Source organism: Strigops habroptila, chromosome Z (assembly GCF_004027225.2).
Source record: "Strigops habroptila isolate Jane chromosome Z, bStrHab1.2.pri, whole genome shotgun sequence".
In the NCBI taxonomy this organism is placed as follows: Eukaryota; Metazoa; Chordata; class Aves; order Psittaciformes; family Psittacidae; genus Strigops; species Strigops habroptila.
In genome coordinates, this window is record NC_044302.2 from 58492487 (window position 1) to 58510881 (window position 18395).

The following is an 18395-nucleotide window of genomic DNA, read 5'->3' on the forward strand; positions in this document are numbered from 1 at the left end:
ATAACAAAAACTACACAGTACAAAAAAAGACAGAACATAAAAACCCCCAAAAACCCCACCAAAACCAATACGAAAAACACTCAAGTACGTACTGCATATAAGACCATGGATACTAATTGTAACACTTCCTGAAAAGCAAAACTGCTGTAATGCAACAAACTTGCCAGAATTAGCTAGGATTTTCTCATTTCCATTCCTTTGTGGCTTCTGAGAGGAAGTGGTAACATTCCGTAATCCCTTTGCTCATTCTTGTATTTTAAGGCTCACATACAATTATTTTTAAAAACTGTGGGTCTTGTAGGTTAGAGTAACAAGATAAACTGATACCGATCTCTCACAGAGCATTTTCTACTAAAACATGTTTCCCATCATTTAAAGGAACTCAACTCTGAATATGAAGCACCAGAGGAAAAAACCAACACATTGTAATGCTATTATTTATTTGCACAAACATATTCGTTTTACTAGGCATTTGTCATAAATGGAAGAGAAATGGCAAAACTGTAAATCACTAAAAATTACTCTCTCCCTTAAAGCTCTCCAGTGTTTCTATAACCCTTATTTTAAAATATGCATCAAGTAAATGATGTAATGTTGTGTAACACCTCTCTGCATAAAGGGCTGCATTCTAAATTACTGAATGGAAAAGGAATTCTGCAAAATATCTTAATGTCAGTTAGATAAAACTTAAAAAGGAGGCCAGCAGCACTTTCCATTCAAGAGTTTTCATCCTTTTTTCCATAAGACCATCCTTTACATACTTCCGAGACTAACCTGCTGCTTGCTAGTGTTGTCTGTCTGCAGCAGTGCAGCATGATTTGCAACCTTCTGTAGGATTGTCAGGTAACTGAAGCGCAGTGACTTAATTGTTTCACCATAAGCATTTTCCTACTCCCCCCAAAAAAACCCCAAAAACAGAAAGAATGGTTATGCAAACAATTACTCCTGAAAATAAGAAATCATCTATAACAAATCCTAGTCTTACAAGGTTTAATGCATTAGCGATTCTCAGTAGTACTATAATTGATCCCAAATAGATGTATACTGCATTTCTAACAAAAAATTAAGTGAGTTTTCTTTTACTCAGCTTTGTGATCCTATTAATAGAAAACATCTTCTCAAAAAAACAAAAAAAAACCAACCAAACAAAAAAAAAAAAACCCCCCCAAAATACCCCACAAACCAAAACTCCACAGCTATGTTCATAGTTTGATAAACATGTCAGATAGCATGGTATCTACAGAAATGACTAAAATAACCAAGAATTCCTCAATAGACAAAAAAAAGACAGTAACTTTACAACTGATGCAAAAGTGTATCAAACCAGAGCTGTTTGAATGACTTCTTACGTTATGACTCCTAACTTTACTGCAAAAATGTTTAAAGTTTTATAAACATCTCAGATAACATAATTCAAACAACTTAAAACGTTCTACAATGCAGCAGCAACAGCATCAGCTATTTTTCTAGTTATGGTTAGCTGATTCAACCAATATTTGTTTTCCTTCCTCAAGTTACTAAATTTCATGGTTAACTTTGGAATAAGACAGTCCATAAGAGCACTTAAGTACTGGCAGGCCTGCCTACTGCCCTTTGTGAATCAAGTTCAATAGCATTTTAATTTTTCTGTAAGACATCATGAGAAATAAAAGCCTGAAAAGAACTGATGCTTGTAACCATGAATTATTAAACAGGCTGGCTGGAAGACTGTTTTAGAAGAATGATGTGAAGACTGAATAATTTCTCTAATTTGGGAGAAAAAAAAAAAAAAACGAACAAAAAAACCACCCAAAAGCAACAACCCATCCACAACACAAGAATCAAAACAGGCGAGAAGGAAAAATCGAGAGATGCAAGTATGAAACATATGCTTCTACATGTTTACGATGTACTTAATCTGAGTGACATGGGCAAAACAAACCCAAAGTGGACTCACTGAGCGCTAAAGACGTCCATGGAAGATAGAAGAAACCTGCAAAGCTGCTACTAGTGAACAAAGTTCTGCTTGTGCTCTACGGCTACTGTCAAGAGTTCTCCCTTCAATGATGCAAAGCAAAGTGCATGTTTATTGGCACAGAAAGACACAATCCATCTGCAGTTATAATGCAAGCAAAGCCCAGCAAACTGCTGGGTCCAGGATGCCTCTGGTTTGCAGCTTCTGCACAGACTGTCTAAGGCACAAGGGAACAGTATGCCTGACACATCCTGAACATCCCAATGCAATACTCATACCGACATCAACTATATCATGGGCAGACTTAAGACAACAGATCTAGAATTTACTGCATAAATAAACACCTGCTCGGGGCATGCAAAACAGCTTTGCTATAATCCCGAAGTGCCTAATACCATGATGCTCCTGATGCACCCACCCGTTTCCAGTCAGGACTTCCCAAACAGGTGGCCTATGACCACGCAGCCATTTCAATCAGCGTTTCATCAGCAGTGAGTCTCTGGATTAAAACAGAAAGACTATATTCTAAAATCCAAACAGTTCAAGTTCTTACTTTGTAACAACAGTTCTTTCTTTTACGGCCGCTGTTGCAGCTGCAGGGCTCTCCTGCTTGTAATACTAAGCTCACATCCTCTGTCTCTAGCACAGCCTGGTACACTGCTTTCTGGAATTCGGTCAGGTAACAGTACACGATCTGCCAAAGAGAAAACCCCAAAACCACAATTCTGTGCAGCATACAATGAAAAGCAAAAGAGAACTGCATCAAAAAACATAAACCACAGAAGATAAAGTAGCAAACAGGAATATATTTGCTCTAGTAGTTACAAGGAATTATTCTGCCACCAAATGAAAAAATGTGGATCTTGACACCAAAATAGCATTGAATTGTAGCCAAAATGTATGTATACTTGTTTTATCACCGCCCAGAATTCTTAGCTACAAGAACCTGTTGCTAGGTTTCTATAAACCTTTCAGTATGGCTTTTGTAGACATGGAAAAAGTGAGAGAAATAAACAATAATTCTAATTCTGGATTCCCCTCTGCTTTGCCAGTTGCTTAATTTGCCCGTTCTTTCCTCTTTTTAGACACTAGCTGCTGTAGGGCACTACCACAGGCAGGACAAACAGAATAAGTAATGAGAAGGCAAGGATCTATACAGTGCTATGGCCAAAACTCTTATCCCTCCTCTTAGAGACCATGGGTGGCATCTCCATGACATCTTCAGCCTTAGCAGCAGGAGACAGAAATCCCAAGATCATTCCTTAACCCAGGCTACCCATACAGCAGCAGCACCATGCTGAGCTGTAATAATAAAGCAGTAACTTGAACATCTACTCACATTAACAAGAGAATGAAAAGAATAAAACCTGCTAGATTTAGAAAAAGCAACTGACTGACGTTTGTGTTAAACCTTCCTTCCAAAGAGAGTTTCGATGACATTATTATACACTAAGGATGAAAAATAAATACCAAATTTTGAAAACAAAACCAGTTTCAAACTAATGTATTAGTCTACTTAGAAGGAAAGCACAAGCATATACAATAAGAATTTATCAGAACTCTTAGCTATAGTCATAAAGTATTATCACTTCATATAATGCTTACAATGAACAGGATCCCAGACCTATCAACAATTAGGGTTTAGGGTTTTCTTTTATTTAGTGATCAAAAATGAGGGAGTTAAAAATTAAAAACATATTGTTCCACGCACAAGGTGTCAAGCTGCAAATTCAGAAGTCCTACATAGAATTTCGAGAGATTTACATACACTGTACTGGGTTTGCACAGGTAAGTACAGAAGTGCACATAAAACAGATGCGTAAATCACCAGTCAGAAGTCTAGCTGTGCACTTTCATGCTGGATTAACTCCATTTCAACACACAATCATAGTAATTACGCGAACAAAGCACACTACTGCATGTGCATTTTTTCCAAGGCTCTGGATTATTCTTAAGTTCATAAGTCCAAGAGAGAACCATAAACTACTACAGGCATGATGAAAGAGAGAAAACACAACAAAACCAAGACGAAGATATATATTCATTAACATTGTACTTGAAATGTGCAGGCACTCTTACTCTGTCTTCCTTTTTTGGCAACTGATCACTGATAAGTGCTTTGGTTCGCCTCAGAAACCAGCCAGACATTTTTCTTGCTAGCTCCACCATGGCCTTACGACCTGTTGCTAGCTCTCTTTTAGTTGCAGTGTGCCTCTGGCCATGCTCCACTGGATCAGAAAACTTCTTCTTGAAGTGTGCTCTGCTACCCAAAAGTCCTGGTACAGCCCTATAAAAAACCAAAAGGATGTGGGGGGTGGAGTGTGTGCGAAGCAGTAACAGCATTTTCTTTACTCCAAGGCAGTCTTTCCTTTTCTGTTAATTAAAAGCATACCATAAATTGTTTCTGGATAACAGCAAGAGCTCTTAGAAAAATGAATAAAAATTGTGTATATAGATAGAAACATATACTACTTCCAGATATGCCATTTTTTTAATCTACTTTCTGTGACTCCCAAACATTAAGAGATTCCCCTTTAGAAAGGGGTTGCTATCTCCAGAAAAATCTTTGTTTTTGTTTTAGCTCAGCAGACTAACAGAAGTCACAAGAATATAGAACCTCTAAACTACAAGACCACTGCTGTTCTGGAGCCTGAACCTGAAGCTAAACAGTCATGTTCTCAATTTTTACTGTTTTTATTAAAATCAGGTTATGCAGATATTACAATTTACTAAATAAAATCTTAACAAACCCAACAGCAAAAAGAGTTTAGTAATCACTGGCAGCTTTATATATTGGAACAATTTATTAACAACATCAGCATAGTTTTAATGGACCAGAGGCAACACTAAGCTTACTGTTAAAATATTTTTTTCCCCATATTTCAATTCAGGCTATATATCCCTATATTTAAGGTATGTTTGCTCTGTTCCTCCTCTGTAGAGCATCCCCAGAAAGTCTCCTATGTTTCAGTTTCTATCTAGGGTTAGTTCCACCCCTCCCTCTTCATTAAAAGATTTCCTGGACAAGACTATTGCTTTGCAACTATGTGCATTTTGGAAAACGGCAAAATATCATGACTTTCATCTTCTAAATAAGTCAGAATGACCTGCATATATTGGACAGCGCAAAGGCACAACACTGTTCAAACTTGTGTAATGATTCTCCATCTACTCTGTGGAGGTCAGAGGAAAAAGAAGAAAAAGGTCTGTCCTTGGAAAAGAAAGGTAAACATGGGGGGTAGGAAGGGGATGGGTAGCATTTTAACTGCTTCCCAAATTCTCCAAAGAAGCCAGATAGGAGGAGCTCCAAATGTATTAAACAATGGAAAAATTCATAGCAGGAGCTTAACTCTGCAGATGCATTGGAAAAACATACTTATATACTGACAAAACATTGGGTTTTTTGGGAGAGGGTTATGATTTGTTTTTGGGTTTTCTGACACAGATGAGTCCGTATCATCCATCTCTATCCCCGCCCCACTACATGGTTAACATACAGAGGTGTTTGTCCATAAAAATAAAAAAAAAAAAAAGATACTTTACTTACCAGTCCATAACACACCAAAGTTCCTTCATATCGTTCTGAAGAATGGTTCCAGTAAGGCCAATGCGAACACTGCATTTTAATGACTTCATGGTTTGAGTTATTTGAGCCTTTGGATTCTTGATTCTGTGTGCTTCATCCACTATTACAGCAGACCATTCTACACTGCAGATCAACAAGAAATACTGTATTAACTGAAACTACTTATCTCATCATTCTACATGCACATAAACAGTGATGTCAGCCACACAAGCAGCTGTGATTATTATAAGACATTATTACTTTTTGATTTTCCTGTTCTACATTACATTACACTACTCAGTTTCTCCATATTGTGTTTGTTTAATACATTCAACCGCCATAGTTGAATATAACAGCTAAACTACATAGCCAAATAAATGAACTAATGCTAGAAGTATCAAATGTTTTCTGCGAAGAAAGCAGCTTTCACTATCTGGAACAATCAATCCAGCACATCTCACCAGGCACTAATTTTGCTCATAAGTAAGAGTTAGAAAAATTAAACCTCTGAAGGTAAACTACTGAAACATGCTTAACACAGGTATGCTTCATTTTCCCAATAAAAACTATCCAGTGTAACTAGAAGTACACTTAAAGCACTTCAGTTTGCATGGTTTCCTACATGAAAGCATCACGGAACTTCTTTAGTATCTGTATGCTATCAATATGGCAGAGGAGTTTAAATATTTTGTGATTTTGTGACTAGGAAAGCCATATTTGGAAGAAGGGACTGAAAGGTATTTTGCAGCCAGCTCAAGCATAAACTTGGAGGTAGAATGACCAGTATGTATACTGTGATACTAATTTAAGTCATCAAGTACCTAGGAAGAGATCTGTTAACTTTATGAGATTGCTTTATATATATGAATGCATATTTCATAACAAAATCATATCCACCTCAATGATACTTCAGACTGCAAAAGCTGAAACAGACATGTTTAGGAAGAAACCTCTCTCCTGAACAGGCTGCACTTAGTTCATTAATCTGAAAGCCAATCTTGCGGCATTTTTGATGCCTGTTAAATACATTCCTTCATATCTGAGCTCCTTATGTTCCTAATATCTGCTAAAAATTGGAGTTTCTGAAAAGGGTCCAACAAACAACCATACACTAGCTCCTTCAACTTAATCACTCATTATGCAGATGTACATGCATAATAATTGATCCCATGTATTCTTCTCAGCAACACTTAATTACTTAAGACCAGTTGAGACCAAACCATCATTCTAGTTAAGCAAGACACATAGCCTCTTCCAGCGTCAAGCTCATAGGTTCATCCAGTCACAGGCTCTGTAGAAACAGAGTATGGGTAAATCTGCATGCTGCAGCAATGTATTTGCAAGCAGTCAGTCAGATCTGCTCTGCATATATACCTATTCCCTGAACGTAGCCAAAGGAAAGGCAAAACTCCTAGTTTGAAAATGCTGACAGTCATGGAGCAAATAAAGCAGCATGTCTAATACCTCTGCTGTCAGAAAGACCTTGATTCTGCTAAGTCCACCAGGTATTTATACACACAAATATACATCTTGTATCTCAAGGTTTTTAGACCTCAAGAATTTCTTCAAGCTGGTGAAAAATGCAAATTACAAGGAAAATGCACCTTTTGAGCATTTGCTAAAGAATTCCAGATTAATTTTTTTTCTTTCCTTACACTGAAACTGAAAGGTAGAAATATCTTCTGCATATCTTTTAGCTACCACCTGTTTTCAGACAAGCAATTCCTACATCTTTTAGAGAAACTTCATGAATGGCAAAGACTAGCTTTATGAAAACTATTCAATTAGTTACTTCTCCCAAGCATCCCATAACAAAGATAACTGGGTTAACTCTGCGAAGACAGTCAAATGAGATTCTCCTGTTCAGCGCAGTGAGTCATTGGATTTAACAGTATATACATCACACAGAAAGAATAAGTACTTGCAAAGAACAATGCAAAACCAGACAGTTAAAATTCTGTGTGTAGAAAAATATATTAAAATCATTACCTGTTAAATTCATCCAAATACAGGCGAAGTATCTCATATGTTGTAAGGGCAACTTCACACTTCCCTTGCTTGATGCGACTCAAGTCATCATCTTTTTTACTGCCATGTAAGACAGAGATCTTAAAGTATCCCCATGCGTCTAACTCATCCTTCCAGTTGTACAGCACTGAAAGAGGGGCCACTATGAGGAAAGTCTGAAAGCAAATAGATGTTACAGTATTACTGGAAAAACTGCAACTTAGCACTTCGTCCTCAATAACAAAAATCAAAAGCTTCATATTTTACTATTTTACTGCTTTCAACACTATGAACTGTTTAATTCTATCACTTCAAAGCATATACAGAAAATACCTGAAGAGTCAGTACAAATTCAAAAGTAGTTAGTTTACTCAGAGTATGTGAATAATACAGAAGTACTGTATGTGAATAATGCAGATGTACTGTAATACTAAAAAAACCCATAAAGTAGTGCTAATTACTCAAATTACACTCTAAAAACTGCAATAAGACATGGGATAGTATCACTTTGCTTTGTTATAGCATCTGTATACCATAAAATGTTTTACAGATGGAGAAAACAAAAGGACGAAGGGGGCAAGAAGCTTCCTCCAATCCACAAGTCTAGTCACGATATGACTTCAAAACAGAAAGACGTGAAAAAGGTTTAAAACTTTAAGACAGCTCATACAACTCATTTAATATCATACAATAACATAATCAGTGAGGTGGGAAGGGCTCTCAGGAAGTTTCTAGTCTAACTTTCTGGTCAAAGCAGGGGTAACACCAAATTAAGACCAGGTCATTAAGGGCTCTCCCAACTCAGGTCTTCAAAACCTCCCAAGGATGGGAGTGGTCTACAACCTCTCTCTGTGACCTCTTCCAAAACTTAATTGGCCTCAAAGTGAAACTCTTTTCTCTTGTTACCAGTCAGAAGCATTCCTAGTTTGTTTTTATTTGTTTGGTTGATATTCTTCCTTCATGTGAAGTGCTACCCCTTCACTTTTTCCTCTCTGCCTATATGTCCTTAGAAACCTATTCCATTCCTCACAGAGCCACAGTCATATGAACAGTACTGCCAAATATTCCAATTTTTTCAACACGATAAAAATAGCGATCAAAACCAGAATTGCATAAGTCCTATGCTGGGTAAAATTAAAATGATCTTCAGATTTCTCTCACTCAGAGCTTTTACAGGTATCTTTATTTGCTCTAATCAAATACAGTTACCTAGATCATCAGTCTGACTCCTGATATTATGACAGTCACTCAAGAAAATATGTGCGGAAACAAGAATATTAACAATAAATTTTCCAAATACATGCATTCGCCTTAATTATTTATATATCCTGTTAATACAGGTGCACATGCTTTTTGTACTTGAGAAACACAATCATGCAAAACTGTAGTTTTCTATTCACTGACATAGGCTTTTCAAATTACTCCAGCCGTAGATCTCATACAGGTATTTCCAAATGTTTTCTGTTAGTGCTGATCAGCAGTATTATCAGATTAGACAATAACAATCAAATAATGCACTATGACAGTCTGGAAAACTGAAGGCTTCCCTAACACTACTAAGGTGGCCACGAACCCTTAATCTGCTGAATTAGCTGAATTTTAAAAATAAATATGCATAAACTCCTAAAGCAAGCTAACAAACAAAAAAATCAAAGTATTGCCTTCTACCAAAATCCTTAAGCTTGTATCACTAAAAGCTGTACCTTCTTGGGGTTACACTTTGGTTCTTTTTTCATTGTCCTCAGTAAAAATTCTGGCATATTATTTTCAATATCTTCACGTGTTCCCTTTTTGTGCAATACTGCAGCCAAAAACGAAATGACCTTGAGGAAGAAAACAATTCTCAGTGATTATGTACAAAAATGAAAACAGAAATAGAGTGAGATCCACTGAAAAAAACCCAAACATTCAGGACAAAACCCTGGATAGGATGTTGTAAAGCAGTTTGGGGAGGAGTTGGGATTTTGTTTCAGGGTTTTGTGTTAAATCAATCTCATTCTTAAATAGGAACCCCTTCCCTTGGAGAATCCTGAATTCACAATAAAAGCAATTAATTGTTCTATTTCACTCGTTCATCCTCTAAGTGGAAAAGTCCCCAAAACACAGAAGAGACTATGAATGAACGAGGAAAAGCTAAAGATGAGGTATGCCTTGCAGTTCTCCATTTTCAGGACACATGACTCTTGGAATCAGAAAAAAACAGAGAAAACAGAAGGAAGAGATACTTGCTAACTATAATCCCAACTACACTTCCGAAAAAGCAAGAAGTTTAAACTAGAGGTTAATTTAACTATTTTCACTAGTATGTTGTTTCCTGTATGCTCCATTCCTTCCAATTCCTGTCATTAACTTCAAAACCACTTCTTTCTGTTGTGTTTGGGCTCTACTATCTTACCTATCTCAAACCAGTCAAGGTGATTTTCCTTTGATTATGATAAGACGTTCATTATTATACACCACAGCAAGGACAAACATCCCAGCAGAGGCTATTCCAAACTGCTCCCATGGCAATCCAAAACAGGAAAAAGGCATGGGGATTGGCCAGTACGCGCATATCCATAAAATCCACTTGGGATAAATGGTATCCATGGGGCTAAGCAGCAGCAAGGACCAGATGCATCATCAGAGAGGTGCCCTTCTTTCGAAAACTCAACAGGCCCCCTCCTTTACTCTGAGCAGTCAGCTCCAGCCCCTTCCTTTTGCAGCTGCTACATAGCTGTGGTAAAGCTGTCAGCTGTTGACTTCCAAAAAAGAGGAAATTTCCAGAGCTTCCTCTCTCTAATGGGAGGGGCAAGAGGAGAAGGTGGGGAGGAAAGAGCCAGGCAAGAGTGCAGAAGTGCAGGAAAAATATCCAAGAGTACGGGTTGATGACCAAAAGAAAGAGGAAATCCATCACATATGGGGCCACAGGGTGAGAAAGAGATATGCAGGAGAAAACCAAACATTTGCATACATAATATTTCATATAAACTGAGGCTAAGGGGAACTGAAATTTTGCACGTTTCACTTTATTTTTCTTTTCCTTAATCCTTTTGAGAGTAACAATGAAATTCAACTGAACATAAAATCTCCATGTGTCTTCCAGATCCTCCATTATTGGAAGAATTATGCATCACAAATTTAACAATAGCAAAGACTACAGAAGGGCAACTGTGATGAGAAACCTCTGGCTTGTCCAGATAAAGCAGGAAGCAACCTAAAGGCCTTGATAGGAAACTAACTTACTGCAATCACATTAAGAAACAACATTATCCTACTTGCCTCCACTTCAACTTCAGCTTGAAATTAAAGAGCCATACAGTCAGGACAATTCAAGCAAAAATCAGTTCAGAAGTACAAAGGGCATTAAAATGTAAAAGTTGTCTAGAAAAGCCTTTATGTCATAAATCATCCTATAATTCAGAACCAATAAGGCTTATGCAAGTGACAAGCATAAGACAAGTTTTCTGTAAGACTAAATCATTACTTGAAGTTTAACTAATACTTTTTCTTTTTTAACTAAGTGAAATCCTTTTTTACTTCAAATCCACTGGACTGCTTTTCCCCTACTGAACCTGAACATAAATACTGTTTTTTGTAAGAAATACACAGGATACTCTTCAAAACTTTTACCTGTCTTCTGCAAATTTGACACTGTGAGGAAAAGAAATAACCACTAAATGTGAATTCCACACAGGAACACCCTGTCACTCTGTGACAAATGTGACCAGGTCACTACAGAATCAGAGATACAAATACATGAAATGCAAGCAAGACAACTCATTTCCTCCTGCCCAGTTTACTGTCTTATATAGACGCTTCTTGCTATATGAAATCAGATTATTTGCAGTTCTCAGTAATAACAAACTTCCGTAAGTACAGAGTTCTTAAACTGCCATGGACAAGAAACATGGTCAAGCTTAAGGAAAACACAAGGTAAATGGATGCAGTTTAGTTTCAATAAACCTCTGTTAACAAATCAGCAGCAGCTACACAAATTCGTGATGAACCTCCAAATGCTCTATCCAGAGAGGTTTTGCCAGTTTAATTTACTCACTTCTCTCGTCAAATGTGCTACAGAACAATACTTCTTTGTACTGAAGGGTGTCTACCGTCATCCTCCTAAATGGAAGGGCAACAGGCAACAGAAGCTACAGCCTGTATTTGCCAATGAAGGAATGATCTTACATTTGACACACAGAGGGGAAAAAAAAGAGAGGGGGACAAACACTAGCCACCATAGGATTCAAGCTGCTAGCTTAAAACCACAAAGATTAAAGAGAATTCTCAAACGTAAAACCACCCTAATTTTAGTTAAATATATAAATCATTTGGGCCACACTGATTCAAAGCATAATGGAAAAATCCTGCTATACTTTGTCTTTTCATCAACCCAAGTTGTATTTCCAAAAGAGTAGTAAAAATAACATAGAACATCTAAGCACTTTTTCCAGAGATGGGAGTAAATGTGTCCGCTCCTTTTCATCCCCAGTACAGTTGAACTATTTGTTTTCAGAAAAAAAAAATATATTTAAAGAGCAATCAGATAAGAGCTGTAAGTACTTTTAGCATACTCCAGTACAGATTGCTTTCATGATCTACAGGTAATCCTCAAAGTAAATTCAACATAAAATGAATACTAACATTTTAACTACCGTAATTATCTACGGTTACACCAAAGGCGGACACAGCCCAGTTTTGACACTTGTCAGGGGTGAATCTTAAATCAGCAATGGCTCCTGGCTCTAAGTGCTGTCCTGGACAGTCACACCCTGCCTTCTCCAACTCCACAACAGCAAAGGGAGGTTAAGCTCACTGACATGGCTTTTCTTAAATAAGTTATTTTTAGAAAGATCGAAAACTCAGAAAACACATTGCCAAAAAGATTTAAAGAATACCTGTATTGTCTTTCCAAGGCCCATATCATCTCCAAGAATACACCCCCTTTTATTAGCATAATGTCCATACAGAAATTGGACTCCTTCCCTTTGATAATCACGCAGGTATCTGTTAATTGTATATGGAATAAAATCACCATTGTCAGATAATTTAAAAGCAACTGCAGGAGACGGAAGATTTTGGCCAGGAAAACAAGGCTTTTCCAGATCACCATCATCAAATATTGAGCTTTTCCAGGGTTCTCTTCTGTCTTTGACTCTACAAAGTTTAGTTATTAATATTTTCCTTTCTTCAGACTCCGAGAATGATACAACAGCAAATGATTTTCCATTCTTGTCCTTTTCAATAGAGGATATTGTTCCTTCATGAAGTTTCCCATTTTCAAGACAAGGGGCAAGGCATTTCTCCCCAATATGCCAATTATCTACAAAAAACCCCAAATACACACAGTGACAAACTGGCCAGATGTACAAAGCATTTCATTATGTCACACTAATAAAATATTGGATATAAATTTATTTGACAAAATGCATACAACTTAAGAGAAAAGAATTTATTGAAAGCAGCACTCGAATCAGGATACCTGTCATTGTTTAGAACTAAATCCTGAAGTAGACATAAAATTATAGTTTGCTGAAACACTGCTATGTTATAAACATCTGGAAGTGTGTATGAAACAAATCTGATGTAAAAGTAAAATTCTGATACATTAAGTTGTTACACAGTGGCTTCACATAGGCAAATACTGATATGCTGATGTCTGCAGGTTTAGTGTCCAATTAACAGACCATGTGACCAAAAAAGGCCTTCTATATTAGACACTTCAGATCTACCAGAATTTACTACTGCAGTGTTAGTAAATTGTTTCATAATTATAATCACACAGAAAAACATCACCTTTCTCATAACAAAGTCTGGAACAGGTAAAAACAAACAAACATGTTTAGAAACAACAGAAGTGTACTTTAAGTGCATATCGTAGTGTATCTTTTGCATATACTGTTCATCAAAGTGGCTAATTACTCAGTGAACTCCTTACATAACTGTGAAGTCTGGAACTGTTAAAATCCCCTCCTCTAAGTGGTCTCGCTATAGCTGTAATACAGCATATCAAATATTAACAACACAGATGACTGACCTGCTTCATTTTCGGCTATCTCATTTTTACATTCAGTGTGCAAAGATGATTTTTTTTAAATGATAATGTATGCTTCTAACAAAGAACAGGGAAGATAAGAACAGCAGTGTATCAGAGTCAAAACAATCCACATCGAAAAACTCAACAAAATGCCTCCGTCAGAACAAACAAGGCCATTCCTCTTCATAGTAAAAAGAGAAAGACCTTTCTAAGTAATGGCTGCACACAAAGTTTTCCAAATCTGAACTGAGGAAGTGTTGTCCTTGCAGAGTCGGGAAAACAGTTTCCAACCTTCCCCAGCTCTGCCGCCCCAAAACAAAGAAAGGGACATATAATTAATTTTAGCACTTTTATTGTTTCTTATCTATTTGTTGGAATAAGCTCTGCTACTTCTGAGAAAGTCATTATCAGTAGCAGTGAGACACACCTGAACTTTTTATGTAAGGGCGGGAGAATCTTTCATCGAAGCAAGTATTTGTACTTCATACTTATGACCAGTGGTAGTCCACGTTTCTGGGCTTCTCAACCCAGCTACTTGCCAGAGGAAGGAAAAGAAAAGAGGAAGTCCTGAAGGCAAGAAACTCCACCTTCCCCCATTTTCATGTGTCAGTGCAAAAAAACTCACGGAGAAGATAGGTTCTTCTCTCCAGTTCCTGAGCTCCTGGAAGTGTACACTTACAGGATTATTCTCCACAACATATTAGATCAGTGGTAACCATTCATTTTAAAAATTTAATTAAATTGTATATGTTAAAGAAAACAAACCATTGCAGTGGTCATGAGCTGACATCCAGGTAATAGTAAAAATAACACAAGAATGGGAAATACCTCTCTTCTAAAATTCTTTGGCCTTAAAGTATTCTTTTAGGCACAGAGATGTCCTGGGCTAGGTGTAGCCTGTGCATATTGCAATCCCCAGTGCACTCCTCTCTCTTTCTAGTAGCTCCATTTCCTCTTCACCACATGCAGATCTCTTGCATTTGGTCTTATGTAGTCTTATGACTACAAATTTTGCAAGTCTGCTCTTTAGCACTGTCAAGCTTTTGCCTGCTATGAACTTGGATCCCACAACCTAAACTGATGGCACACTGGTTCTTATAGTAAGAAAATTATAACCACAACCTCTCCATTAAACTCACTATTTCGAAGGTTTTTTTCATAATGCCTCCCATCACCCTCACTTGAGAAGTTCAGCCCCACACCCTGAGACCAGCACATAAACCACCCCATACCTTCGGCCATTCCCACTGATCTTCTCAGAGACTTGAAGCTCAAACGGATCTTTTTGAGACAAAGGGTGAAGCACAGACAGTATATTCAACGTATCATACATATTCAATCTCTTAAAATTTAAGGCATCTGTACTGTGTCTCACACATGCTCAAATCAATGCAAAAAACGTGCACACAAACTTCTCTCAGTAGCATCTAAGTCTTTGAGCAATTTCTGAAAAACAAGAAGCAATACTGAAAAAATGAGGACACACTGTTAAGTATGTAAAACAAAGTTTAAAATGAAACAGCATTTCCATAATTACTTTCTTTTACAGTAATACCTGAAGCAACATGTGACATTAAAGACTCTTGAGTTAAAACCATGATTTAAGATGACAGCACCTCTGTCTTTAACTAAGCATTTACTTGAGTTTAGTAAGTTGCACATAGTTTGTCAGAATTAGAGTTCCGGGTGCAAAGTGTAATGAATTGCATTGTTTCAGTGTAACCAAACACCAAACCTTCTGAGAAACAAGGCACAGAATGAGAAAAAGGGAAAGAAAAGAAATGCAATGGTAGTAAGGACACCATTGCTACAAAACTCCAGAAAATAATGCTGTACAAGCCAAAGCAAGAATTACTACTTTAACCAGACTGATTCACTAATTTCCTGGGTTATGAACCAAAATTATAATATTTGTAGGGTACTATATTTAGAAATGAAGAAAATCATCTGGTATGGCTTTCTAACATGGATACAGTACACAAAGGAAGATGATATTTAAGATGCCAGCCTTTACTCACCACAGTTGAAAAAAAATGTGCCATTATATATACATTAAGAGTATTAAATCATAATCATAGAATCAGCTAGGTTGGAAAAGACCTTTGGATCAAGTCCAACCTTTACCCCATGAGCAACCAGTTTCTCCAGGAGAATGCTGTGGGAGACAATGTCAAATGCTTTAATAAGGTCCAAATAGACAATGTCTACAGCCTTTCCCTCATGAGCCAGGCAGGTCACCTTGTCAGAGGAGACCAGGTTGGTCAAGCAGGACTTGCCCTTCATGAACCTACTGTCACACACTAGCTCCTTTCAACAACTACTCCTCCATAAAAAAAAAGAAAAAAAAAAAGAAAAAAAAGGTGAAGCTATCATGACTGCTTTCTGACTTTTGAGGATTGATCACTGAACGCAGAGTGCAAAGAGGTTTTTTTACACTCCAGTAAATCACTTGTCAAAGCAAAATTCAAGGATACTATAAAGCAAAAGCATTGCCATCCTTCAACTGTAAAGCTTAACTATGAAGTTGATAAACGAAGAGGCTAAAAAACCCCAAAAATGTTCTCCTCCAAAAGATGCCAAAGCAGCATGTCATGAGTTCACACAACCACACGTTTCCACTTGTTGCAAGAACCAAATTCGAAATGTACGCTTCTGATAACAGACCCGATTTTAAGACCTTTTTCTCCCTTACTATTTCTAAAACATATACACGGGCACACTCCTTTGCACTCCAGCTTTGCCATTAGCGAGGCCTCCCAGCACCGTGGCACCGAGACGTCCGCCCTCGGCACTGCCCGCTCCCACGGGCCCGCCTTACAGGGAAGCACCAACTACCGCACTTGTTCGCATTCCCACCTGAGCAAACGTGGCTCAGCGCCTGCACATCGCTCTGGGAAGATACACGAAGATGCTTACCTGGGACACCAACATTCATTTTAACCTTTGGCCGTGCAAAGCCCCTGCCTGGCCGGAGGCACCCGGAGCGGGCGCGGACCCCAGGCCAGCCGGACCGCCGCTCTAGCGGCCTATCGCGGCAGGAGGGGAGCCGGGGCCAGCCTGGCGCCCACAGCGCCTCGCTGAGCACCACACCGGAGGGCTGGGGCTGAGGAAACCAGGGGGCGCCGAGCAGCCACCCGGCGGGCACCTCACACCATGTCAGGAAAGGGAAGGCCGCTCACCCCCCTGCCGGCCCCGACAAAGGCCGGGCAGCGTCACCGCCGCCTTCGCCCCGGCGGGGTGCGGGCACAGTCCGGCACCAGCCACCGGGCCGAGCCCCCGCTACCCCGTGACACAGGCGCGACGGGAGGCGACTAGTGGAGGGAGTTACCGCGAGAACAGATATGCGGCGAGACTTCCTTCTTAAAGGAGCCGGCGGTGAAATGCGCGCTGCAGGAGTTATCGCGAGGTTTGCTGGCGCTGCCGCGAAAGGTGGGTGCTGCGGGGCAGTGTGTGTGCATAGCTGTTGTCTCCCGCCGGTCGGGGCGGCGGTCTGAGGGGGTGGGGGGCTGTGGGGCTGCGGGTGGGAGGGCGCTCGGCCCGACGGTGGCGAGCCTCCGGGAGAGCCCCGCGCAGGGATGAGAGTAAGTCGTGTCTGTGCAGCGTTACACCCACCGCGGTCACAGCGCTCCCCACAGGAGCGCAGCGAGGTGTAGTACGTGTGGCGGTGGTGTACGAGCCAGACACTGGTGCGGAGTGCGGGTGCGGCGATGCCCCTCAGTGTAGCCGCTGAGAGGGGCACAGCCGGAATGGTTTGGCGTCTTGACCCGTACTCCTATACTGTAACGTGAGTTTCCTCCTAATGTAGCCCTTGTTTGTAACAACACCTGGAAAGGATGTTACAAACAAAGGAGGGGATAAACCCAAAACTAAGATCAAAAGTTATTTTCCATGAAGAATTTGCACTGGTAGGGAAGTAGGGAGAGGAGCTGGTACCCTGCAGAGCACGGCGGTGCCGCTGGCGTGGCGGACAGAGCTGGCTGCGGTGAGGTGGTCAGAGCACAGCCAAACCCAGCGTGCAGCAGCAGCTGGTGCTTGGGGAAGCGGCCTGAGAGGTCTCCTTGCGCCAGTGGCTCTGCTGCTGTCCGTCTTCAGGAGAGGCTGGCTGGACGCGGCAGTGCTTTGCAAATTGTAAACTTGATCTGTAACAAGCGTCTTACTCTTGCTGAAAAAATTCAAACCCACCAAAAAAACACCCAGGTTGCTTCATGTCTTAGTAGGGATTTAATAGGATGTACATGAAGGACAGAATTCTCAGATCCATGCTATTACGTTGACAGAATGCTTTCATATGCATCTAATAGTGCAATACAAAGTAGTTTCACTTACGAAAGTTGTGCAAATATAGTGCAAGAGCTATTTTTAAACAATTCTTTTTTTTAATACAAAAGACATCAGTTTGGGATGAATCATTGCATCTAATTATATTGTAACTTCAATCTTTTTAATGACATGTTAAGGGGGGATTAAGCATTAGAGAAAAAAGCCAGGATCGTTTTGGCCTATGCAATAAAATTGCATACAGTGAAGATGGATACTCAGACTAGGTAATCAAAATCCAACATCCTACAATATTTTCAGAAACAAGGCAAGGCAGTAAATTTTCTAATATGTGGGTCTCTGTGCTGTTCCTGCATGCAGCTGACGTGCAGGCAGCTACCTGCCTACTTGAAGAGCGATGAAGCCTTGTGCAAACTGGAGCAGCATTATGTTGCTTCTTTAAGTTGTCTGCTATTAGCCAGAATTTTGTTCTAACAGAAGTTAGTGAAAGATGGATGGTGTTTGATCAGGGAATTATATTAGACTAATGGGAATATAGCAAGCATGAAAGCACTAATACAGTTGTTGTAACAATA

General features: G+C 39.3%; 1 protein-coding gene and 1 long non-coding RNA gene across 8 annotated transcripts in view; one reads left to right on the forward strand and one right to left on the reverse strand.

Moving 5' to 3' along the window:
* ERCC6L2 (ERCC excision repair 6 like 2) overlaps positions 1–16841 on the reverse strand; it is a 61970-nt gene extending 45129 nt beyond the window's left edge. For all 7 annotated transcript variants that reach the window (XR_003995039.1, XM_030511844.1, XM_030511843.1 and 4 more), the window contains exons 1-8: positions 16459–16841; positions 12404–12828; positions 9230–9349; positions 7509–7702; positions 5502–5663; positions 4034–4241; positions 2508–2648; positions 775–888 (exon numbers count right to left, since the gene is read on the reverse strand). Coding sequence is in view for 6 of the 7 variants with exons in the window: in XM_030511844.1 (XP_030367704.1) it covers positions 775–888; positions 2508–2648; positions 4034–4241; positions 5502–5663; positions 7509–7702; positions 9230–9349; positions 12404–12828; positions 16459–16477 (1383 nt within the window). In the remaining variant the exon portion in view is untranslated. The remainder of the gene's footprint in view (positions 1–774; positions 889–2507; positions 2649–4033; positions 4242–5501; positions 5664–7508; positions 7703–9229; positions 9350–12403; positions 12829–16458) is intronic.
* LOC116915249 overlaps positions 16840–18395 on the forward strand; it is a 54492-nt gene continuing 52936 nt past the window's right edge. The window contains exon 1 of the long non-coding RNA XR_004389857.1: positions 16840–16971. This is a non-coding gene — a long non-coding RNA (uncharacterized LOC116915249). The remainder of the gene's footprint in view (positions 16972–18395) is intronic.